General features: G+C 39.1%; 2 protein-coding genes across 5 annotated transcripts in view; one reads left to right on the top strand and one right to left on the bottom strand.

Annotated features, from left to right (window-relative positions):
* The first annotated feature begins 1,654 nt into the window (after positions 1–1,654).
* On the top strand, positions 1,655–7,464 carry c14h5orf49 (chromosome 14 C5orf49 homolog). Of its 2 annotated transcripts, XM_047605907.1 has the most exons (4): positions 1,655–1,902; positions 2,580–2,696; positions 3,115–3,166; positions 5,727–7,464. In XM_047605907.1, exons 1-4 carry the CDS (start codon positions 1,786–1,788, stop codon positions 5,831–5,833), a joined length of 393 nt encoding a protein of 130 aa, XP_047461863.1. In that variant the 5' UTR covers positions 1,655–1,785; the 3' UTR covers positions 5,834–7,464. The 2 variants fall into 2 exon arrangements, with proteins under 2 accessions (XP_047461863.1, XP_047461862.1); XM_047605906.1 differs by lacking the exon at positions 3,115–3,166 and having other exon boundaries at positions 1,659–1,902.
* Positions 7,465–7,599: 135 nt separating this feature from the next.
* adcy2b (adenylate cyclase 2b (brain)) overlaps positions 7,600–26,176 on the bottom strand; it is a 46,641-nt gene continuing 28,064 nt past the window's right edge. For 2 of the 3 annotated variants that reach the window (XM_047605903.1, XM_047605905.1), the window contains exons 13-25: positions 25,943–26,012; positions 25,520–25,617; positions 24,782–24,866; positions 19,098–19,238; positions 16,382–16,498; positions 14,596–14,780; positions 13,415–13,499; positions 11,107–11,265; positions 10,200–10,346; positions 9,985–10,092; positions 8,812–8,926; positions 8,579–8,703; positions 7,600–8,504 (exon numbers count right to left, since the gene is read on the bottom strand). In XM_047605903.1, coding sequence (XP_047461859.1) covers positions 8,352–8,504; positions 8,579–8,703; positions 8,812–8,926; positions 9,985–10,092; positions 10,200–10,346; positions 11,107–11,265; positions 13,415–13,499; positions 14,596–14,780; positions 16,382–16,498; positions 19,098–19,238; positions 24,782–24,866; positions 25,520–25,617; positions 25,943–26,012 — 1,588 coding nt within the window. In that variant the 3' untranslated portion in view covers positions 7,600–8,351. The remainder of the gene's footprint in view (positions 8,505–8,578; positions 8,704–8,811; positions 8,927–9,984; positions 10,093–10,199; positions 10,347–11,106; positions 11,266–13,414; positions 13,500–14,595; positions 14,781–16,381; positions 16,499–19,097; positions 19,239–24,781; positions 24,867–25,519; positions 25,618–25,942; positions 26,013–26,176) is intronic. The other variant, XM_047605904.1, reaches the window with a different exon arrangement.

Genomic DNA, 26,176 nt, shown 5'->3' on the forward strand with positions numbered 1-26,176 from the left:
AAATAATAATTAATAATAATTTATACTGTATTGATCCCCGAGGGGAAATTATGTTCCTGCTGTTTGACCCATCTATTTGTTCACACAGTAGTGTGTACAGATAGCTCCTGTATCGTTGAATATCGTTGAATGAGTGAAGTGTTGATAACATCTTCTGCCTTCATTTGTCCCTTCACTAAAATATGTTGGATTCATGGTAATGTGTATTTAAAGAAATTTAAATTTGTGGGGGAAAATCAAAAAAAAAAAAAAAAAAAGTCTTTTTGTAATTTTGCAACCCTGCTGCAGTACCTTCACAGACCCCATAGGGGTCATGGACCCCCTGTTGAAGACCTATGGACTACAGATTCCACATTTTACTTTTTTAGAATTTACTGCCAATTCTGTCGTAAAAGTATTAAGATTTCATGTGAAAACAAACTTTGGATCGACCTTTTCATGTGAAGATCTATTCTAAAAAACAGGTCTAGATCGGAAGTATCGATATTTCTTTATCGCTACCACCTCACAGGGAGTAGGAAAAGAAGAGGAGAAAGCTTTTCTATCAAAGTTACACCAGCCAAACAACAGATGCACACACCCAGCCTGCAGAGGTTTCTTCTGAACATCTCTATAGGCACCACGGACGGATAAACATGTCACCAATGATCCGCACTGCAGCTCTGGAGGAAAATAAAAGTATAAATACTTACCATGATGAAAAATGTAAACGTGAACTTGAAATATAGGTGACATTTTTCAAATATAATTTGTCAGATTAAGATAACATAATACCAGCTGTCTATTGTTGAAGCAGGTGCTGGTACATACAATGTGACAGACAGGTGGGTATGAGCTGAATAAATACAAAGGCACCTTCATTCTAATCCAAAATAGTAAAGAGTCAACGTAGATGATAGTATTTTGAGCAGTATTTTGAACTTAGGAGCAGTTACACACATATCAGTAACTAGTTTATAGTAAGAACTATACATAGCAACCATCAAATGTACTGGAGTATAGTAGGTAACGTTAGAGCGGATTGTCCACGAACCTGAAGGCTTAGCGGTTCAATCCCCCGAGTGTGCCATATGCTGAAGCATCTTTGAGCAAGACACCGAACCTTGCTCCCAGTGCAACTGCCACTGGTATCTACAGTTTTAAATTTGACAAAGTTATGACAATACCGTTTTTAAAGCATTAAACAACTTTTTGTAGTATATTTTCATTCAAACAAATCATCATATAGAGTACAGTAGACCTTAGGTTAAATTATGTTACCCGAAGTAATGTGAGGTAGGACTAGTAATATCATTCCAGAGGCCACCGCAATAGCCGGGTACTAAAATGATTGGTTTGTTTTTAGGTCCATCACTTTTTAGGGTCCTGTGGAAACATTTCCGTTGTGTGAGTTTTTGTGTTTGCAGTGTGTTTCTGTAGCCTACTTGCAGCTCCTGTCTGTATTTGGAGCGCATTTTTGTATTTGCAGTTGTTTTGAGTTTTTGTGTTTGCAGGGAGTTTTATGTCTGCTGGTGTTGTGAGTTTTTGTGTTTGCAACGCATTTTGTGTTTGCTCGTTTTGTGAGTCCATTTGTACGTGTTTGTACGCTTACAGTGAAGAACGTCTGAAATCCGGGCAAAAGAAAAGGCCATGAAGGCAGCACGTCAGCTTTCCTTTTGGAGTGTGTCGGTATCCTAGCAACCACAGGCGTTAGCGTTTTGTCTGGTTTAGCCGTGTTAGCCTCAATTTGACTTTGCTGAAGTTTTACTTTTTTCACTTTACCGAGAGATTTCTTTGGCTAGCAAAATGGATGTTTCAGTCGAGGCAAAAAAGAAACCGCTGTCCACCTTGTCCCCCTTCAGTTACATCCCACCACGGCGAAACGAACCAAAAGAAATGTCCTACTTTAACAGAGAGTCAAAGGTAACGCTAACGCTAAGAAGTTGGACGTGGAACTTAGTTTCTCTGTTAATTTAAAATAATCTCACTGATACTGAAATTACAATAACAACTATTTTTATTCCTCATTATGCTGGGACAACATGAACTCTAATGAAAACTGTTTAATTCATGAACGGAAGTCAGGCAACATGTAACTTGACTGTAAAAATCACAACATCAAATGTATAGGTAAAAGCACGCTTAATTAAAATATTTGTTAATGCTAAGATTGCTTTCGTTAGTAGAAGGAAAACGCTAAAAAAAACTTATAGGTGATTGTATATTATACGTATATTATATTTGAGAAAACCTGTGATACAAAAAAATATGGTAATATCTATATTACTATATTAACAGTATATATTACAGTATATAGAACTTTTCTCAAAGTTCTATGTCATATTCTGAATTTACATACATTTACTTTACTTTACATTTACTTTACAAACATCTAGCCTTCCAGTTTTACCCTTATCTGAATTCTATATCCTTCATAGCCTGATATTGTTTCCTAAAATAGTGGGGAAAAAACTGATTTGGTCCTGTTTATTGATGGTCTTTTCTGATTTATATAGTGATAAAAAGATGGATCATAACAGGATTATTTGTGCAACGTTTGATCCTCATCTGAGTCTCTCTGTCTCTCTCTCCACTGGCAGATGTCAGATGTCTCCACATATGACCATGTGTTCCACCAGGTTGTGGGTTATGATATGATGCTGGACAGGGATGACAGAAAACACAAGAAAGGAAAAGGACTGGACATCAGCAAGGAGGTAATAAGCACATTTGAGTTACTACTGTAGTTCTTAACTGTCTTAGCTTGTGGAGGGACTCACTGAACAGAGTATCATTTAGTTAGAGTGTGTCATAAAAATATGAACCAAACTCCATGTACTACATTTCATACAGATAAAGCTTAAAATACATAAAAGGCTGCTAAATAGACTGTAAAGTTCTAATAGCTACAGACATATTGTACATAAATTGGAATTCATGGGCACACACACTTTTTGATTAAAATCATTCGTCCCTCTTCATTTAGCCCTCGATTGAATCTACGACAATTTCAAGAGTAGCTTTGATTTCATATTCCCCTAAGGACGTAACATGTTTCAAATTACTGCTTTTTATATCGTTGTTTTTCTATAATTGAATCATAACCGCTGTTCCAATCTCAATCTTATTCCTTAGGGCCGCGACATGCCAAGTCAACATTCGGCCGATTTCTGGCACTGTGCCCTCGGTGAGCATATGCGGCCCTAGTTTTTATGGTGTGTCCCACCGTTGCCAATATTCAGACCCCTAGAGTTGTCTTTTCGGCCAATTTAGTATGTTCAATGAGTCGGTTAGAGATGTCTGTCTCATTGGCTGTTCAGCTTTAAGAACCAGTGCATGAGAGTGCACAGTCAAAAGTAAACAAAATGACAATGAAATCGATCAATCAGACCCCCTCCCACCCCCTTCTCTGACACAGACACACATCCACATATGTACAGACAGACACACAACTTAAAAATAAAAAATTCAAAAACTCAAAAATAAAACAATATTCATTAAAAGAGGAGCACGAACTCTGGAAATATTACTGTAGGTGAGGAAACACCAAAGGCTAGATAAAAACGATACAGTAAAAACCCTAAAAAATAATATACAGACATAAGATGAGATGAGATGAGATAAATAAATAAAATTAAATTTAAGATCATTTAAAAATGATAGACAGTAAAAGAGAGTTAAAATAAATCAATAAAATAAAACAAAATAAAATAAATAAATAAATAGTAAATGAGTAAGTAAATGGATAGTTAAAATTCAATTAAAAGCCAGACTAAAAAGGTAAGTCTTGAGCTTTCCTTTAAAAATATTAATACTCTCTGCAGCCCTCACATCTTCAGACAGGCTGTTCCACAGAGGTGGACGGTAACTGTAAAAAGCTGCCTCGCCATGGGTTTTTGTTCTAACTCAAATCTGATAAATAGCTTAGACTAAGACCATTTAAAGCTTTATGAACCAATAAAAGGACCGTAAAATTCTGAACCAAACACACAGACACACAGAACAATCATCTTGTTTTACACCTCAGTCTGATCATTGTAGTATAATATAATAAATATCTTCACAACAACATGATCATCAAGAAAGAATAAAATGTGGATCAACTGATCAGGGACATTCAGGAGAGGACAGCGATGGTATTAGTCATAATTTTTGTGGTGTATTCAAGTGCAACTTTTTTGCCCTAACAGGTGACATTAGGTTAAGTTTGTTGTGTCCGTACGTTTAGGCTGTTCATTTGTTAAAAGGTTGCTTTGCATGCATAGTGGACACAACCACAAAACGTGCACCATTGTTTTACAGTATGGTGTAATGCAAAAATAAAGAATAGTTCCACTAGTTAATCACTTTAATGGTAATGAAGTCAGTTATTTGTATTATAGCACTGCCCACCTACACATAGAAACAACCGTTCATTACCATTCATCTTTTAACAATTCACTGCCATTGCTGTGTCCATAGCACCTTCTAATTCGTGCACAGGCTTTCCAGCTAAATACAATATCAGCAGTGTGGATTTTTACAAATGTAAATGTCACTATATTATGAAAATTAGTTCAAAAGAGCATACATTCATACATTTAAATGTGTTCCATAATCCATCATTAAAATTCTGTAGGTTTTATCAATCAAGATGCTCTGACATATATCTGAGTTTTATGACATTTGTTTATAGCTCATGTTGAAGCTACAGAGTAATTATTCATGTCAAGAAAACTAGCTCACAGCGAGTTTCTGGGTCACTGAAAGCAGAGAGGGAGGTGAACAATCATCCACACACACAGCTGAGCTTCTAAGTACAGTGGATTGAATAGTTGGCTGCCAGCTGACAGTTCCTGCCGAATTAGGACATTTCTGTTCTAATTTGAATATGAATTTGAATGATTCAGAAGATAACAGTAATTTTTTTGCTCTTGGTTTGATTTTTTGCTCTTTTTTTCCACCGAGGTTTATGAAGATAGAAACCCACCAGTAAAGATCACAGAGTCAGAAGCTGGTACTGACTGTTAGTTAGCCTGACCTCAGGGGTTCTCAGTGTTCGAGTCTACTGAAAAAAAAAACACACAGTAGTGACACACTGCTTCACTAGATAATGATGAGCAACACATGTCCTTCAGTTCTGTAAATAATACATTAATATGCATTAATGTGTAGCTGAAAGGTTTTTCTTTTTCTTTTTTTTTTGTGGTAATTTTCTCTCCTGGGTGAAAAGGAAGAATAAAACTTAAGCAGAACAACCATATCCGCTAAATTCACTCAGTTTCTTTAAACAGCTAATGTTTAGTGGCTTTAAATCAGCTGGCTCATCCGGTACAAATGACATTCCAATAGCGAGAGATGTGGCAAAGATTTTAAATCAAAATCACATTTTGTAAGTGAATTTTTAAAGATGTTATATATTTATATTGTAATGTATTATACGTGCTGTTCAGCAAGTTGCATACACTGATCAGCCTCAACACGTTACGTACAAGAGAAGTACATAACTTTGACCATCTTGCGACAATTCAGTGTTCTGCTGGGAAAATTTCAGACCTTGCATGGTCAGTGGAAGTCGGTGAAATGATGATAGAGGCAATGGAGAACATAAATTATTCCTTCATAGTTACCATTTGCAGTTGGAAAACTGTAAAAAGAAAATTGCTGTAAATTACAGTATATGTTAACACAAAAGCCTTTCAAATCCTAAGGATCTCTAATAATCTGCCATCTACGTCTTCCTGCTCTTTTGTCCTGCTCACTCCTAGGAGAAGTCCCGAGTTGTTCCTGTGCTGTCCTCGTCAACATACGGCCATCGCTCTGCTCCTGCCCTCTACCATCCTGGCCGGCAGTTTGCTCGGGTGGCTTGCATTAAAACAGAGTTTTTTGTGAAAAATGGAATCACCTGGAATGTGGAAGAAGGATACGGATCGGTGGCCCCTATCTGAAAGTGTGACATATCGTAGCATGACATCTGACTGTGGACGCTTTGATAATAAACCAGTGTTGTAGTGTAGTTTTGTAGTGTTCATAGTAAGAAAAAATGCACCACTAATTAGCAATTAGATCTTGGAGAGTTACTTGGAACAATTGAAAACAGTAACATTTTCCAGGAAGCTCAAGCTCCATTTTCCCGTTGGAGCCTGAAATCGCTCTGTCAGCATGAATGTGATTTGAAGGTTCAGGTGACACAGGAAGACAGTGAATCACAACATCCAGTTATTGCAGCTGGACATTTGACCGGATAGCAGTGATCAGAGCCTTGGTTTTCAGATACCGCCTTCAGTACAATGGCTGCTTTTGTCAAGAGGCTGAATGAATGTCAAAAATCCTGTGAATTCTTGAACTGACAGGACTTTGCATTTAGCATACTGTTCACTGAGTATTTTTTGGAACATTACCACCGGAACCGAGCTTCAGGTGTTCAATCTTCTCTTTTGAGACTAACAGCATTTTTCATAAAAGCGATGACGCAGCTCAGATAAAACACGTTTCAACAAAAAACGTAAGAAAACAAATGTTTGAAGAGAAAGAAGGATTAGGAGATTGGTAATCATATTTGCTTCAGCACCAGTTTACACTAAATTCACTGTTTTTGATTTTTTTGGACCTCATTAACCCTTTTAACTCAGATTCTTGGATTCTTTTTAAATTCTGAACCCACGCAGCTGAGACCAGCCTCCTACATAATAGGGTTTTGTCAAGTGCAGACATCTCCCATTTGCTTCTGCCTTTGTGTTTTGGCAGAAAATAGAGCTTTTATTCTTAGAAAGCATTCTTAGCAGAACTTCAATCTGTTTGGCGTTCATTTTAGAGGATTAGGAGCTCATACGCCTGGGTGGCATTTCAAAGTAAGAACTGGGTAAATATAGCAGAGTGAAATAGAAAAAAAGATATAAAATGTTGTTTTAACTAAACGAAGATGTAAACACCAGATACTGTCAACGTGGGAATGTGAATATAGCTCGTTGTCTCTTCATCATATTTTGCAGGAGAAATAATGCACATGTTCTGTGCCTGTTCAGCATCTCCGTTCAGTGAGCAGGCTCTTAGTGCTGGTGAGCACTGATGCAAACAAAGCATGAACATAGACATTGCTTTGGTTGATTTTTATGTGCTAATGTTTAAAGAAGCTGACTGACTCTGAACTGTGAATATGAAAACACAGTGAGTGCTCAGCTGTCTTAGTTAGCACAATGAAAGGCAATGGGATTACATCTAGCCTGACTCAGTGCAGTAATCACCTATAGCTGCACCTCTAAAGCTCACTAATTAACACCGGCATGACTCTGAAATCAGTATTTAACTCAGCCTTGTTCCTATTTCTAGCTTTTGTGCTTCCCCAGCCTAAGCTGCAGTCATATATTCCCATTTAAAATGGTTAGTAAAAACATCATTACTGTTGCTTGTAAATCACAAGATACTAATAGAGAGATTGTTAAAATAAAGGCATGTGTTGCGTATGTGTTCTGGCCTGTTTGATTAAATACGTCTGACAACTCCAAACTTGTACTGCCTCTAATCATTCAAACTAATGAGCTTTTCCATTGTAAGCACGTCCTGTGAATGTTTACACTGCATGGAGCCTTTCACGGTGCACTTCTCTACACAGCACCAAAGCAAAGACACATAGGCAGAGGATTTATATACAAATGTTTAATGGATAACAAAAGGATGGCAGTTAACATGAACACACATGCTGTTGTTTGGTTCCAAATGGATTATAAAAAAGAAACCTACTTTTCCTCTTGAATCCTGCGCCTGAGCCCACCTGCTTGAGTGGGACACAAGCACAGCTCTAAAGCTATAAATACAAATCACAGGTTTTGGAAATCTACCCATCACGCTGGTAATTTGTTGGCATCCATAGCTCTATATGACTGAACTATTGTAACATCCATTTGGAATAAAATGGAATGAACTGGCTCACTTTGCCAACCAGGCATAGATAGAAAAAAAAATGAAACACAGCGCGGCAGGCAGCTCAGTTTACTCAAGTATAAGGCTCTGAAGCACTGGAACACTGGCATGGGTACGTAGCTCCACACCACTACTATTGTACAAACGAGTGACTACGGTCCTTGAGAGCTGCACTAATTAAGCAAAACTCTCTTTAGTCAGGCACTCCTTTAGACAGTGAAGAGACTCCTTAGAGTGAAGTCCTTGTTACACTTGAGTTGGGAAAACCACCCGTAGGACAGTGTTGAAGGACTGTGGCAGTGCACCATGGCCCTGATCTACATTGTGTTGCTAAGGACTAAAGTGGTTCTCGACAATTGTCTATCCATTGTACTGCAGGCTTCTGGTAATGGGTTTTACTTACGGAGCATGACAAATCACTTCTACAGCCACTTTGTGTTCTTGAGTCTGTTTGTTCAGTCAGTGTGACACGCTCAAGGCATGACAGTCCCTTGTGACAGAGATCGGGTCATCTCAGTGTGGACAAAGAAGGTCTTGAGTTCTCCTTTACCCTTTACATTGATGATGCCACGGCATGAACACATGTACCCTAATGCTGATAAGATATGACTCGTCTCCTCTGTTACCTGTACAGGAGGAAGAAACATGAGTAGAACAGTAAGCTGTGTTGTGTGTGTAAAGCAGTTGTAAGATGTCTCACCTGTATTTTGCCCAGCACCCCAGTGGTCTCCATCCTACTGGCGACATTTACACTATTTCCCCAGATGTCATACTGGGGCTTCTGGGCTCCAATTACCCCTGCAATCACTGGTCCATGGTTTATCCCTAGACAAGGACCAACAGACAAAGTATATGACATTAGTCATAAGTGAAGCTAGTTAACAGGTAAAATGAAATTGGTGCCAGGTTCAGGCTGTGGGAAAAAGTTCTCACCAATTCGGAGTCGGAAGTCGTTAAAAGAGTGCTTGTTGATGACATCTAGCTTCCCTACAAGAGCAAAGGCAAACTCCACCATAGTGCCTATGTGCATGTATTGTCTGTCATGTTCCTGAGGGAAATGCAGAGAGAAGATGATCTGTTCAAAACTACAACCGGAACTGAATCAATGTCAGTTTAAGAGCAACATTGCTATTGCACTGGACACTGTTAACCATGATTAGTCGTGAGATTTCCTATCCTATCTGTATTTTCTTTGAAATTTTAGTCAGTAAGGGACAGTCACAGTGGTGTCAGAGAAGCTAGTTTTTCCTTAGAGCACCAAACACCTTGAAGAGGCAGAGTAAAATCACTCTTTTTCTCTTTTTATGCTATAAATCAATCTTGTGTTGTACTGTATAGCTACTACCCACTGCTAAACCTCACGACACTCCTTATATTATTACTTATGAACTGGTGATGCTTCCCTAACCAACTGGTCCTTATTTTGAAATGTTTTTCTCTCGTAAAAGTAGGCCACGCTGTTTGATGGACACAAGGGTTTGAACCCTTCTTGTCGTGGGTCAGTCTGAAGAGAGGCTAACAGAGTTAGCAGTAATTAGCCTACCAGCGACAGCTAATAGAATTAGTCTGCCACAGCTGTCATCTCAGAAACTAATCGGCTCGAAATGAGAACCCTGCATTCGTCTATCACTATGGGAAATCAAATGCCCGCTGTCACTAAAACACTGGAATGGTAAATCTGCCAGTCATACCACTGTGAAGACTTGACAAATGCAGCATCAACAGCCTGAGGAGGATGGGGGACTGCATATGGTCAATTAAGCAGGTTTCAAACAATCAAGCAGACTTCTGTTAAAGCCACATTTCTGAGTGATGATCTCATTTGATTACAATCATCCATTCACTCGTAATGAACCGCTGATGCTTAAATGATGTGCTTAACAGATTCTATGGAGCTCAGAAGCTTCCAAATACATTTGTACTTCTATGATTAGGCTTCATCCTGTTTTGTGGACACATACGAAAAAACTGCAAGCTTGTTAAATGTGAGCTCAAGCTGCTGAAACTGTTTTGACATTCTGAAAAGAGATGGCTATGAGCAAAGGCTGTGTAACTGCACCTCGTTGGGTGGCACAACAAGACAAGGGAAGGTGTGTAAAGGCTTGCCTGTATGCTCTCTGGTCCAGGGGTAACATTGAGTCCAGTTGCAGCCATGTAGGTGCTACCAATGGTCTTTATCTTCTCCACTCCGCTGAACTTGGGCTTGGACAGCAGCTGTGGCCACACAACATGATCATATGATGATTCATAGCATTGTGGATCACTCAGTGTGATTAGTTCTCAAAAAAGCAGTGGGATCAATCAATAAGAGAGGCGTTTACTTCATCAAAGTCTGCTATGATCTCGTTGAGAAGACGGAGGCACTCCAATCCTTCCTTGTTGACATCAGACTCTGTGTAAAACTCTTTGAAGTCTGGGATGGAGGCGAACATCACACACACCGACTCATATGACTGATGATAGAGGTCCTGATAACAAGGAAGAAGAAAATGTAACGGCTGTTATGCGTCACATCAATTGAGGACTGGTGAAGGAAAGTAGAAAAGGAAGGGTTTCATGAGGTGAATACCTCACACTGAACAATGACACCAAGTGTTTAAATAAGTAGGAAGAAACCTTAATTATCTCTGTGCGGGAATGGGTCACCGCGGCAGCAAAGTAGTAACAGCATTCATCACAGGAAAAAATAGACGTACGAGTAAAGCTATGGAAAGTGTGTTAGGCAAGTAGGCCACATTTTTTGCTGCATGAACAAAACGATGCAGTACCTTCAGTTAAGAAAGAAGAAGAAAATATCGTGACAATATAGAATATTCTATACAATACATGTAAAATATGTAATTCTCCAACAATGTGAAGTTTTCAGTCTTTGGTTTGTGTTCAGACTAAACCAGGATGAGGTACAGTTCCCCAGTGAGGCTTGGGAGAGTTGTAAAAGGGGGTCACAGAGGAGGAGATGTGACGCAGAGATATTGCCTGAGTTCCAAGGGTGTATTCAAACTCTTTCTCCATATGGGAGCCACAACTCAGAATTTCATTTCATTCATTTCTAGCTTCAGTGTGCTGTATTTATGTGGTATTCACTTTAGTCTGTTTGCAGTTGCTAACCATCTATATATTTATTATCTCCATTTTTCCATAAATAAATAAGCGTGTTCACAAAATGTTAAACTAGACCTATGATCTTAAGCACCACAATTAAGCATTAAACTGTCTTGTCTCATTCACCTCATTTTTCCAGTTGCGTCCGAGGAAGTGCTCGGCGACATGAGCTGGTAAAACGTTCTCCAGCAGAACTCGGTTGAGGTTCTCCATGGTTTCGATCTCCTCACACTCCCTCTTGAACTTGTCCCTCCACAGGAAGTCCAACCTACAGTAATATTCATTCTGTTACAGGAGGACACAGAGTAAAGAGACACCTGCGTCATTCACACCCAGCGCTCTCTCAGTAGAAACCTGCACCAAAAGCAGGGAGAAAAAAAGATAATCAAGAAAAGAGGCTGATTCTTATCTTGTATTTTCATTTAATTTTGTTCTTTCTTCCTTTTTATTAACATAAATCAAAGCACAATCTGATGTCGGAATTTGCCTTGGTCCATCCTTTATCTATAGAAATATGTCCAGGATATGAGAACGTTTTTCAAAAATCATTTGCCTGTCTGATTGCCCCATTCCAATCAGTGCCACCAAATGGAAATATCACAGGATTTCTAGGAAAACCTAACCAACTGGAACTAAAGGGAATGTTTAGTATTCATGAAAAATTAATGTCCCAATAAGACGACAATGAAAGAATGCGAGAAGCTCCGCTATTATGGCTCAAGGAAACGGTGAGCAGACAGGGCTGTTTTGCATAAAAGATAGCTGCCGCTTTTTGGTTGTTTGTTTTTGGTTATTCAAGCTTGAGGGAGTTTTGAACACAACTAAATGCGCCAGGAAGACTCGCATATCAAGGTCAATACATCCCAGGAGGAGTGTGTGCATCAGAAAGGGTCCGGTCCCCTGAATGCACCATCATTATGCTCGTACACTGTGTGTGTGAAAGCTCCGGGCTACATGTGGGCTGGTTCCTGCAGTGTGTGTTGTGTGGGAGGGTTCCTCTGTGAGATATGCTGTACATCATATGTGTGATTAGCAGTCTGGATGATGTATGTGTGCGCTACATATGTTTCCCTTGAGATTACAATATGGTGACAATTTCGAAGACTTCTTCAGCAGATGAAGACCTGTATAGCTCTGCACCGAGAACTGGTGCTACAGTGCTGAAGCTGAGGTAAAAATATAGACTAGCTCCTGGCCTCACAGGATAGGTAATCTGAATCATTCACGTGTATATATGTACAATTCTAGAACTCAATTCTCTTGTGGAGAAAAAATCTAGTTCCTCCATGGCTCTAGAAAGTAGGCCAGAAGAAAGTGAACTCATTCGAGATGCCGTTTAGAAACCAGCTAACGAGTCTCCAAAAAAGTTTTGCTCCGATGTGCTCTCGTTCTTGGGGGATGAGTTACAGATGCCTTGTCTCGTGTAGCCTGCTTTCTCCTCCCTCTGACTAAATGGCAGGGACAAGGATCATTAGGGCTGATGATGGAAATTTTGCAAGGCAAATTTGTTAATGGCCAGCTATAAGCAGAGAAAAGGTGGTGCTGATTTACATACCTACTGTGTCACGGGTCATGGACAACACCACCCTGAAAACCTTTTGACCTGTGTCCATTATTCTGATGATTATTGACGACGCATTGTACCACACTGGTTAGCAGTAATAGCCAAACATTGCGAGTTTAGACAGAGAGATTCCCACTGAATTCATAATCGCAAACATTAGAATATCATTTTCAATAAATAACAAATATTAAATAATAAATTTAAATGTTCGGTCATTTTTAAAGAGTTGTCTCTCTAGACTAATGACTATTAACTAAAGGCAGAAAAAAGGTTTTATCTTTTTTTAAACAGTAGAAATATCTGTCTGGAGGAATGAACCCAATTAACTGTCGCTAGCTCTGCAAGAAAAAAGTTTAACACACAAAACAAATGCTCCCTTCTCATCTAGTGACAATGACCCAGAATGAGAACAACACTTGGATCTGTGTGGACCAACTGTGGCTCTCAGGGGAGCCCCATTGATGTCTTTTCTGTCGAGGACACCTGCTGTGAGGTCAAAGATGATGGATGGTACCCCAATAAAAAAAAAGAAAGAAAAAAAGATAAAATGTCCAAGCAGAATCTGTGTCAGCTGCATTTAGGACTCATATGAACTGAGGTTGACGGCACAGGGGAGATGAAGGCAGTGGGACAGGATGGAAGCTCAAACACGACAAAAAAACTCCATCTTCACAAATATTTTCATCAATAGTAAAGGTCCTCTTAAATCCACTGATATCAGATATCTGAATCAACTGGGTGAGATGCTGATTCTGGACATGACCTATTAAGATGGGCATCAATGAAGTGAACGTCCTGTCTTGAGTTACAAAGAGAATGGGTGATGTCCAGTTATATCATTGTAGACACCCCTTTGAGAAAAGTACTCACCTGCCTGGCTAGTACCAACAATGTGACAAAGAAGATGAATAAAGACACAGAACCCATTGTCTTTAGATCCTTCAGAACCCCTGGTCTGCAAAGAGAGAGAGAATTGAATTATTTCTGTTTTAGTGGGGTTAAGTAGGAAACAGCGTTACAGGGCTAGGATGTGGTGTTCACACAGAACACAGAGAAGTCTGGATATTCCTGAGGTAAGCATCATATGCAACAGTATAGAATAAGGCATACCAATGTTAATGATATACCAGATTATTTTGTTCCATGTAAACCCCAAATCCAGAATACAATCAAAACTGGAATAAACTTCATAGAATAAACCTAATCACTCCACAGTCTCCATTTATATTAGATTCGATAGATACTTTATTTATGTGGAGGGATGAAATGTGTCCTTTAAATTTTATTATATCTATCCATAATCCTGCAGATGTAAACAGACCATTAAAATAACAATAACTATTGAAAGACAATCTCATTTAGGATTCTACTTACGAGGTAAATTGTTTTGTTTCCTGTACTGGGTTTGTGTAATTTGCATGCATCAATTTATTTTAATAAAGTAGATATAAGCTCAGCTCGCCAAAGTGGAGACATAGAATTGTATGGCACAGATAAACAGAGATGAAGCAATCAAAGATTTCTTTTAAGGTAAAATAAACATGTCAAGAAGTAATAATTCACTTGGCTGTGAATCCTATGCCTGAATATATTTATTTTAATTTAATGAATACAAGCATTGTTATCTGTCAGTCATGCTGATAAGAAGAAATATGAGAGAGAAAATGTAAAAAAAATAAAATAAATTTTTTTTTTTCACTCTCTCTCTTGGGGCTCTCGACAACTTTTTGCATAATGGGATTTTTTGAGTGAGGCTCCAGCTGTCAGTCAAATGTGAAAAATGAATTTTGTCTCCATCAACATAAACTGCTATATCTCATTCTTCCACTTATCATCTTCCTCTCAGGGGTTACGCTTCATTGACAGTCATATGGCCTCAGCCTTTCCCTGTGGACCATGGTCCAGCCTCATTAGTCATTTTAATAAGCTGTGCTCTACTGAGGCCTGCGGGCTGCAGGGTCAGAAGGAGGCGGGAGGATTCAAACAGATAATATTGACCTTAAGTGGACCTAATAATTTTTCAAATTAGCAGAAAGAGTGTGTTCAGGTACCTATCTAGTTTATCTGTGGGGTACAACGCCTTGCTAAATCCATCCAGGAGATAGGCATGTGTCTGGAGGATGATGATGTTGTAGATTACCACGGCAACCAGCATCACCACCATCTTCAGCTCGTAGTTGATCCTCAGGAACACTGAGCATGACACTAGGCCTAGTATACAGCAGTAGATGAAGTACTGAAGGCAGAAAGACAAACATGGTCACTGATAATCACAGATGTGTGTGCTTCAGGTGTGAGACTGCCTTCATCTCACTAATAAAGGAAGGAATCTATGCACATGTCAGTTCTTTGATTTTCTCAGTTTGATGATAAATTGTTGAAGTTTAGTGTCGAGTTTGGGGTTCTATGGATGATCTGTCCTCATAATTTAGTGTAAAGTTGTTTTTCATTCAGACATATCGTAAAGGGTAACCACAGTGACCACAACCCTCTGCCCCTTAAGCAATGGATCAATTTCAAAGACTCTTCAATATTGATGAGTATCTGGGATTCTAGATTTGGTGGTGTGCCCCGCACCATCTCCATTAATTGGACCCAGGATGGCGGCTTTTCAGCCAACTGAGCATGATGAATTACGGAGGAGAGCACTGGTGAGAGGGGTCACTGTGACTGGCTCCAAATCTTAGCAGACCAGGACATGAAAACAGAAAAGGATGTACCAAGATTCAGCAAATGAACCAAAAAAATAAAATAAATAAAGGCCCTTTTCCTTTTTCATGTTCATCACCTCATCTGGACATACAGATCAATATTTTCACAACACATGGGTTTGGAGGGAATAACACAACAGCATGATTTAAAGGACAGGCTAGATATAAAGCTTGTAGCTCTTCCTAGCTGCCAAGCTTCTTAGCTAGTCCTAGCTCTTTTGGTGTCGTAATTTGAAAGACTGTCACTGGCTGGTAAGGAGGATTACTGACTCTCAAGCAGATGGGCATTGTTCGTGCTATTTGGCCTTAGCATTTGAAGCTTTTTCAAGTGCAGCTTTTTGGTCCAGACACAAGTGATGTGAGGCGTCAAAGTCAGCCATTTCTTTGATATGGAATAAGTGGAGTCAGGGGCTTTTTCTAGCTACCATGTAGGTGTACTGTGGTGTGTATGTGTTCAGCAGCTTGTTCTGATCTCACACTGTTAAAATTCTAAATGTATCACCTTCTGATGGGAAGCAGTAATAGTGAGTAATGAAGGTCATTTTTCCATTGGATTATTTAGCAATGTTTGGTTAGATTCTCATCCGCTCTGTTCCCTGGGTTACTTTGGCAACGTGAGATGCTGTGAGAGTTCAAGGCAGCCATTGTCTAAATTTAATTGGAAATAAACAATGTAATCACAGTAAGTATGACATCTGAGCAAGGGTAATGTTTAAAGCATTTATAGGGCATGTAGCTATGTCAAGGCAGTGTGTTTCTTAGAATGCAAGGGTTCCAAGTGTCGAGTGTGACGTTGTTTGGATGTGCCATTTATTGAGGAAGCTGTGAGTCCGTTCCAGAGAGGTACAAGAAAAAATTGGTAATGGGCCTTTTTTAATATAAAAGCTCTAGTAACAAACAACAAAGTCGTAGGGACTGACACAAAAACAGTTTTCATACTGGCAACACTGTGAGAGAGAAGCCTCCATCAAAACAGACAATAGATGTTTTGAGAATTTCCTTATGGGTCTGATAACATGGAACATGAACAGTGAGTGGCCCCTAACATTGGGTTTATTCAATCAACATGTAACAAAGCAGTTTTTGGACACTACCAAACATTCTCCCAGCTCACTGCTGTACTTACTGGCAGGTAAAACTTGCTTTCTTCCGCATAGTCCAACAGGGTGCCATTGGTTTGATTCACAGATGGAGTGGTTGTCGGGACGTCCTCTGTAGATCCTCCAGGATCTTCAACAAAAAACTAAAAGAAAGGATGGAGGGTGGAGAGTTTGTTTGACATTGACTAAAAACTTAAGAACTGAGAAGCCTCTACTTGAAGAGATATCTTGAAAAGGCATTTAAATCTATCTATTAAGGACACGTTATCATTTCAGTCACCATTTTCAGTGATCTACTTATTGTATATGCATTTTTACAAGAGACATGAACACACTTTCTGATCATGAAAGGATAACCCTTTAAATTGAGATGCCTCCAGAGGCAAAGAAAGGTTTAGACAATGCTAGAAATATGTATATTCAGTTAGTGATCATAAGTTAAAAGGTTTGTTCCACTGTAAACTGAAAAAGAAATGCAGTTCAAGATTTCATTATTATTGACTATTACCAACTCAACTCTATTTTATCCAAATAACTACACCACATGAGCTGTAGAGATGGACTGTACTATTAATATGGTTTTATTTTAGATTTGACGAACAACAAATGTGACGTCACGATACAGCAATGATATACTGTAATGTTTCATGCCAAATTGAAGTGGTTATAAACAGATAGTTCACTTTGTAACATGTGACACTTTTAATGCCTTTAGTGAAACAAATGAATGTGTTATCACATCACAACACAACAACTTCTACAATCCATTCCGTGTATGTTCTCCATAATTTATGGACGACATGCAAAGCATTAAGATTGTGTGTGTGGATTTGATTTCTACTTTTAGCATGACCAGTCTCGGGATGATTGGAAGCTCCCTTGAACGACAATCTAAATTATTCAACCCCAGTCACCAAATAAAATGCAATGGAAGACAGAAAATAAATTCTCAGTGAACAGTCGAAGGAAGTTCAATAATGAATATTTGATATTTAATCAATTTGAGCTGTGAGTTTTGACAGCTTTAGTTACTTTGTAAATTATAATGGATAAAACAAAATAGATTTTTGATACTATTTATCCTGAGGAAGAAATTACCAATGACCTATCAGTTTTTAAATCAGCTCCATATTTGCCGATTAACACTTGAATGCTTGTTTTAATGATTTCATCCGTCTAGACGAGTGATTGGGTCAGAGACGTCTCCACTGTGCTCCCTAACATCAGTTCAGACTTTGATTTACAGAACATCGTGATCCTTAAGTGACAGGAGACAGAAAAAGAAAAAAATTACCCCATCACAGATGTGGATCTGCAACACTTGATTAATCACACTTGATTAGTTTGCTATCACATTTTCTCAAATGAGAAGAACACTGACAGTTCCCCTGATTTCAGCCAGTTGAGAATATTTGCAAAAAATGAATGACGTAAGAGGCCACAAGGCACATATACAGAAGAAGATAACTGCTAATTCACATGGGACTAGTTTAATCTAATTTGTAAAAATGTCGGAGGTCGTCTGTGAGTCCTGTGTGAATTGTCTATGTCTGAAATTTGTAAAGTAACACTTACACCACATATTACCATATTTCTGGTAACACAACTAATCCAGTGCGAATCCTTCTGACCCATTCACAATTTAGATGGATGAAATCATTAAATCTACCATTTAAGTGATTATCAGCAAATGTGGAGCTGAATTAAATACTGTCAGTGACTAGTTTTATAGATAAGTATTTCGTGAGCACAAGATAGTTCTTCTTCTCATTTCCCCCCCCCCCCCCATGTCACTTTAGGGGATCCATACTGAAGCAACTGCTTTGGAGCTTTAGATTAATTCAAATGCACAAAAGCTTTTCAAAGTTGGAATTTAAATCTGAGACGGCTGAACTTTTGTTGATCTCTGTACGGAATAACTGTGTTTATCAAGCTTGTTTACGTTGTCCATTGTACTTCCATCTCTGGTGTTATAAAGAATCCATCAAGTGAGTCACATGGTCAAGTCTACAGGAATATGTTCTTGTGTGCTTGGCTGTGGGGATGATGTTAATGTTGCACACAGGCGTTTCCTTCCCTCCAAACAGACATGCTGCTGATCCATGGCTCCAAACAGTCCCAGTTTAGCCTCATCATTCCATGAAACAAACTCTCAGAACTCGTAAGGTGTATCTGTCCTCATGCGTTTGATCCTCCTGCAGGTCTTTGGCAGTAATACGGGGCTTTTTCCCCCAGCTGTTGTTTTTGCCCTCAGAGAAGTTTTGCTTCTCAACACAGGGAGCTTTTCTGCTCTACCACGAGTTTTAAACATGCACATAATCCTGCCAAACTGTTCTCTTGGAAACATTGCTTTTCGTGGTTTAATGAAATCATTGCTTGCCTCGGCTTTTGAGCTCTTTCTCTCTCGGCCTGTTTGCTATTCAGTTTTCAGGTGGGATTTAAATCTGTATTACAGCTGAATACAACTCTTCTGTCGTTCCCTAAAGCTTGATTGCATTTTGCAACATTTCTGTAGCTTGTTATTACTGGTAAGTGTATACAAAACACAGAATCATGCTTACACTATAAAGGAGGTGTGGGGTTGAATTATTTTGGAACTGAATTTTATGTTATGTCATTCTACTACTCTTGCAGCAATTTATAAAAATTTATAGCACATAATCTACAGCGTTTAGTTTTTTTTTTTTTTTTAAGTGAGACTTAAAACTACAAAACGAAGTCAGATTTTGAATGGTTTCTCACCATGTTGAAGACAGCCATGACCAGTATGAGAGCAGTGGTGGTCATGGTGAGTACCAGTCGTAGCCAGGGGTTATTGGTGACGATGATGCGAGAAGAGGTAGGGAACCATGTAAGAGAACAGAAAGACCCTTTCCTTCCCTGCTGTGGAAGCAAAGAAACACAGAGAATGATCAGAAAAAGGAAGAAAGAGAGCCAAGCGGTGGACAAACCCAGAGCATCTCTACGCAATAAATAAATAAATAAAATACAAATGAATTCTGTTCAAATAGCCAGAAAGCTGCTGTCCTCTGGGGGCTCCACTATCTTTTGTGATTAATAAATAAAAGGAATACTGCAAAGCTGGAAATCACTCAATACCAGAATGCCTCTTTGTAGCTCGGAGCAGATAATTAAATTAGAACAAAGTGAATTAGAGGAAAGACAGACATAGATCCACCCCTCACACATGCCAAATAAAGGACCTTCTCAGACAATCAGCTTCAGGTGGAATTAAAAATCAATCAATCAACTTTTTATTCTCATCCAAAAGTTTGAACTGAAAACATTTTGTCCTGAGATATTAGGTTGACAGATGACTCATGTCTCATGAGAACAGTATGTTCATACAGCACTTTGAGCTCCAACAGATCTAGGCTCTCACGCTTGGGTTGTGTACTTAATTTTGGTGACAATAGACTCAGTGAACTGACTCTCATTTCCATTCAGAAAATGCAGATACCCCCTCCTGGTTGTTATTAAACAGTGACAGTGTAGGTTTTACACTAGTAGACATACATTTCCTCTCACCAATGGTTAGGATCCTCCAAGCTCATCCGGCTTGAAAAGACATTTCCCAAGAAATGTGTTTGATCACAACAACTGTGTAACACAGTCTTTCACAGATGAGCAGAGAACAGCCCTTAGCTAAAATATGCCCTTTTAAGAATAACTCACTCAAACTCTACCAGGTGCATGAGGCTGTGTCAGACATGGACTCGTGTGCTCCTTCTCCAGTGACCACAACAGCTTTCGCATGGAGAACACAGTGTTAAACTGATGGTTAGTACAAACTCATCAAACACGGCGTCTTTCTTCTTCTGCTCCTGTTGAGGCTGTATATGAAGATGAGTGTGCATAACCCATATTTAAGACCATATTCATACAGATATTGTACAATAACTCATGTTCACTTTATTTTCATAAACTTGTAATTGGACTCTGGACTCACCATGTGCAATAATTTCCCGCTGTGCAGTACCCCATATCCAATGTTTTTATAGAGCAACAACTCGAAACACAAGTTCACTTATGCTTCGACATATTCTTATATATATTTCTTATATATTTTTTTACATTGATGCGTGTATTCTTACTACAATTGTCTACTTACCCTTACTTATCCTTATTGCCTACATTGCTCTTTGTCCTTAACACCAGTACACTTTGAGTAGGAGATGCTGTAACTGTGATTCTGATATGTGGGTCAGCACAGACCCAAGGTTGATGATAAGCTCCATTTATTACTATTGACCTATGTATCATGTAATTATATTCTCTTGAGATGGGAGAAGAAGTAAAGGGTTCCTTAAGGAAGAACTCGTGGTTGGACATCAAACAGCGGTAAAAAATTTCCATCACCCCACTTGTGCTGTTTGAAAAAGAGCAGTGAATCATATACACCGATCAGCCACAACATTAAAACCACTGACAGGAGAAGCAAATAACATTGACCATCTTGAGACAATTCAGTGTTCTCCTGACTTTTGGACCTGGCATTTATGTAGATGTTACTTAGACATGTACCACCCACCTAGACCAGACCAGACACCCCCAGCAGGATGCAGCCTGACACAGACGTGAACAAAAAAATGATTTTGCCTTCAAACTGATCAACAGAGGCCCCTCGCCTCAACCCACATGCAGTTGATAATGTGCTCCATTGGGAATCATGTTTTTAACTCTGCATGAAAAAATACTACTATGCTTAACCATTGCACATTAACATACACATTTTGGTCAGTAGCATTAAACAGTTTGTAATACGGTATAATGTAAGAACTAGGAAAAAATCACAAATGTCAATATGCCTGGATTTTGAATTAGATTTATTAAATTTTTTTACCATTGTTTTTTTTTTTTTTACCTAGATCATGCATAAAAAGCTCAAATTAGGTGATACAATGAGTCTAGTTAGAATGAGTCCGGATGAACGTTGTAGCAGTTAAACAAAATGTTATTAAACATACTAAGGGCTAATCGTGTGAATTAAAAGGAATGGGTCATGATTCATAGTGATGCAACAGGCTGAAATGACCAATCAAAGACTAGCTGAGCAATCCTGGTGCAGCGTATTCTTCTTTTACACGGTAATTTTAAAGTTCAAAGGAGAATTTAATGGCCAAATGCCCTGTGACATGTCATGGTTTCATCTTGTGACAGTGTTTAAGGAACTTGGGTCTTGTGAGCCAACATTGATTTCAGCAGTCATAGGGGACCAAATTCATTTGGTAGAGGATGGATAAAATCACATATCTGAACAATGGAAGTCACAGATCAGAGCTCTGAATGTGGGGTTTCGATTGTTTTTATTGTTGTTGTGGGGGCATGTTGCTGGGCCCCACAATGTTTTGATGGTTAAAACATGACTTTGTTTTAGGGTGACAATTAGCTTATGGTTAGAGTTAGGGTAAGGCCCTAAGGTGAGATAGTTAGGGTTAGGGTTAGCGTTAGGGAATGCCTTATTCAAGATTTGAGTTTCACAGGGGTGACAGATCAAAGTGAATTTCTACACAAGAAACGATCAACTACCTTGCTAGAATGTTTTTTCTAGTGTGTGGAAAGAATAGATGATGAGGTATGTTACAAGAGTAAATAGAATAGGCACCTAGTCAAAGAAAGAAAGATACTCTCTTGTCCTTTACAAGGACAGTATAACTTAAACTTGTCTGAAAAATATGCTAAATAAAAAATTTACATTGTCCAAAACATCACTAACGAAAGACATTTTAACAAGCAGAGTTGAACAAACACAGCATCAACCCTGTCCCACATTACTGACACCATGAATTTCACTGAACAGAAGAAAATTACCAAGTCTGACTCACATTTTCACCAGCACTGCCTTCTTGAAGAAAAAAAGCATCTGGCTACATATGTCACCACCACAATCCATGCGATGCCTGTTGAGCTTGTGGAGAAGTACAAATACCTGGGCACCATCTTCAACAATTGAAATTCTCCTCTAACACAGAGGGGAGCCTCAGCAAATGTTACCAGAATAAGTACCTCCTAATGAAACCATGAACCATGAACAAACAGGTTAGCAAACTGGATTATCCAGGACCCCTCCCATGCCCTCTACCCAGCATTTGAGGGTCTCCCCTCAGGCTTCTGTCGCTTGTACTGGGCTGTCCAGCTCCTCAGGTGATAGCCTCTCGCCCAGTTTATCTATATATATATAAACTTACATTGCTATACAAACATCTGAGCCTTTCCACTCATTCTAGTGTTGTTGCCTGCTCTGTGTGCCCTTAATTGCCCTGGGAACAAATAGTTTTCTGAATTTGAATTAATCTGAATTTATTCCAGCCACAGTCCACAACCAGATAAAGCCTTGACATGATTAATTGGTACTATTATATTCTCTGTGAATGAACTGTCAAATGTTTATACCACCTCTCTCAGTCAGATTGAAAATTCCTTCTGATTGAGTTAGTGAGTTCTGACTGAGGTGGTTACATGAAGCTCTACTAATTAAAATAATTGGTAGGTCAACTATTAGAAAACAGATGTGGCCCATTTAAAAACACCTAAACCTGCATGCCATGAGGTTACAAACTATCATTTCAACTCTATATTCCTCCGGTGCAGGCTTGAACTGTGTTGGGTATATGTTTGAAGCTTGCCCATGCCGCATCGCTTTCTCATCCTCTAGACATCTTCATGTGAAGCAGTGGAAAGAAGCTCCTTTTTACTGACACGCTTGCTGTGGACACACCAATTTTAACCAGTGGAGTCCAGTCAGGCAACAGCTTATCAAATAAATAAGATCTTAACAAGCCACTGCAGAAGCTAAACCACCATAACCAGTCTGGTGTCATCTAGCAATGAGTAACGTGCCAAGTCACATCAAAGCCTATCTGTACACATTTTGTGGTTTCCTTATTCAGATTGTAATCTTCATTAAATTAGTACAGATAGCTTCTTGATACATGTTCAGATATTGGAAAAAGGCTGCCGGTGCTGTATGACATTTCCAAGAAGCCTAGAATGGATCAAGGCCAAATATGGAGCTTGGATCTAAGGAGGTGTTTTCTCCACTGTCACTGTCATTGATTGTCACTGTCAGAGCTGTTCATATAGCTTTAACTGCCTCAAGTGTCATTTAACACCATAAAAAATGACACAGAAACACGTGTGCGAAATCATGCCCTGTTAATGAACAGTTGATGCAGTCATAACCATGGAGCAGAGTATTCACATTCTGTACTTGAGTAAGTATGGATACTTGTGTAAAAAATACTGTGGTAATACTGATTCAACTCATTTACTCAAGTAACAGTTAGAAAGTGCAGGCTCTGAAATATACTTGAGTAAAAATTAAAAATCTTAGATTTTTTGCCATTAGTGAATACGAAAGAGGATTAGGGCCACTGTGAGAAAAAAAAAGTGAGCTTTGACTTTAAAGTCAGAATTCTGACTTTTATCTGAGTTTAAAGTCAGAGAAGTGAAACAATACATCCATTGATCATTTTGCAAAATTAAACAAGTTGTGACAGAACAATCTAGACTGAACCGACCACAAGTCCTGCATGAGTTTGGATCATTTTAACAGCTTTGGCTAGAAGCTCGTGGATTTTAGGTTGGCACAAGAGACAACACATTCGCCATGAATCCTTCTTGGAGTCGACAACATGGAACAGTTCTCTTAAATAAGGCCATGGATGGCTAAGGTCTTGCTTTTCCAAATCTTCTGAAGCTTCACTGTCGACAATACATCCCAGTTCACTCCCTTCCCCCATGCTGCTGTTAGTTCTCTACCTAACTCTCCACTCACACGACACATGTCCCTCTTCTTCTTCTTTTGACTTTTCTTCTTCTTCATCTTTCCCTGTCTAGTCCAATCCTCGAGTCATGTCCAATCATGTCATGTCTTTTACGTCATGTCATCAGTGGAGGTTAAAAAAGTAACGAGTCTGTTTTTCTAATTTAAGGAGCAGAAAGTAGAGATATTTGTGTACAGATGAAGGGATTAACAATAAAAAGTCATCAGAAAAACAAATACTCAAGTAAAGTACAGATACCTGAAAAATCTACTTAAGTACAGTAACAAATGAAAAGCATTTTTACTTCATTACTTCCCACCTCTGCCACAGAGTACTGTCGTCACTGCCACACACAGACGGATGGCTTGTTATTGATACATGGTTTGACAAGGTGGTACATGTTTTTTTATGTTTTTTTTACCAAAAATAAAATTAATTATCAGACAACAGAAACCTGCACCAAGGTATGAATATTTGAATAACATATTCAATGACCTGCTTGGCACACATGTGCTAGGTGGGTAAGCTTAAGACACTTCATATTAACTTTACTCTCCAGACTTTTATCTGAAACACAGATTTGTCAGGTGCGCGTGGCGTGCATGCAGTTGTGTGTATGTGCATGTCTGTGTATACACTGATAAATCCATGCAAACCCACCAGGATGTGACCAGCGAAGCAAAGGAGCAGGATCAAAGCCAAGAGCAGGAATGCCAGGCCGAAGGAGATCCCCAGCACAGCAGTTCTGCAACACACACACACATTACTCTAACTCTCATGGCGCCTCCCGGCCCTCTGAAGTGCCATCCAAAGCAATAAATGTGATGAAGGTTCTAATGTAGTCTACCTGAGACCTTCAGTCCATTTACACTAAGGTAGTATAACAGTGAATAGTACAGATTCAGAAAGAAGTCTGCTCATGCGTCAGTTTTTGTAAGAAGAAAGAATATGGCTGATTTAACGCTGCCTGCCATTAAACAGATGATGTCATGTCTAAATGTGCGGAGCGATGCCGCAACAAACAGAGCGAAGATAAAGAGAGAGGGAGAGGGAGAGGTGAATTAGAAAATCAATGGCCTCTCAGATGCTGAATAACACCTTTGGCTCCCAGAAGCAGTAAATTAGCATGACCGTGTACTTCTCTCCTCGCCATTAACGAGACGCCACACTTTGATTCACCTGATCTATAATCACTAGCAGACATGGTGCCCTTTCATCTCAATCGGCCTTTTAACATTCTGCCTCTTGCTCCCCTGCCTCTTTCATTTCAGCGTGGCCTGTTGATGAGACAGCTGGCGTCAAATGGCTTTTTCACGTCAACCCGCTGCCACACCTGGAGTTTGCTGATGCTACGGAGAGTGTGCAGCGTTAATCCTGTAAAAGCGGCTGCAGACTTACTTGGGCAAGACGAGAACCTGCACGATGAATATACAGGAGAATATGAGGCAGGCGCAGGTGACATAGTACTTGAAGGCAGGTAATGTAGTGGATCTGTACTGTTGAGAGATGATAAGGCAACATATTTAAAAAAGAAAATGTGAACAAGATTATGAGGTGTGCAGCATAGCAAACATGCTAAAGCAAAGTAAAACCTAACACTGTACTATATGGGAATTTACCAGAACCATGCTGTATGCTAAAATGACAAGAAGTATATAGGACTTTGGAGGTGCATTTGTTGATTTTAGTATGTAGTGGACCTGCTGTGTGCTATAAGCTCATATAGCTTCTACATTGACTTGTTTGCCCAGAGATACATATACAGTTCATTTGTTTCCCCAGTGAACAATACTGGCTGGGGCTTTGTGTGCCTTCGCCTACCTCTTTCTCTAGAGCTTTGTTGTGAAAGAACAATGAGATCCTCTGGATGTCCTCAGACTTCAACCACTGTCTGGAAAGTGAAGCAGACAGCACTGAGGATCAAGGTCTGGATTGCGTGGATTACATTTTATAACGCCTCGTTGTGCAAGAATGAACCAAACACATACACACATTAATGTGACTGTTACACATTTCTCTTAATTTAATTTAAATTTAATTTAACTCAATTATTTA

This window comes from Mugil cephalus, chromosome 14 (genome assembly GCF_022458985.1).
Source record: "Mugil cephalus isolate CIBA_MC_2020 chromosome 14, CIBA_Mcephalus_1.1, whole genome shotgun sequence".
Lineage (NCBI taxonomy): Eukaryota > Metazoa > Chordata > Actinopteri > Mugiliformes > Mugilidae > Mugil > Mugil cephalus.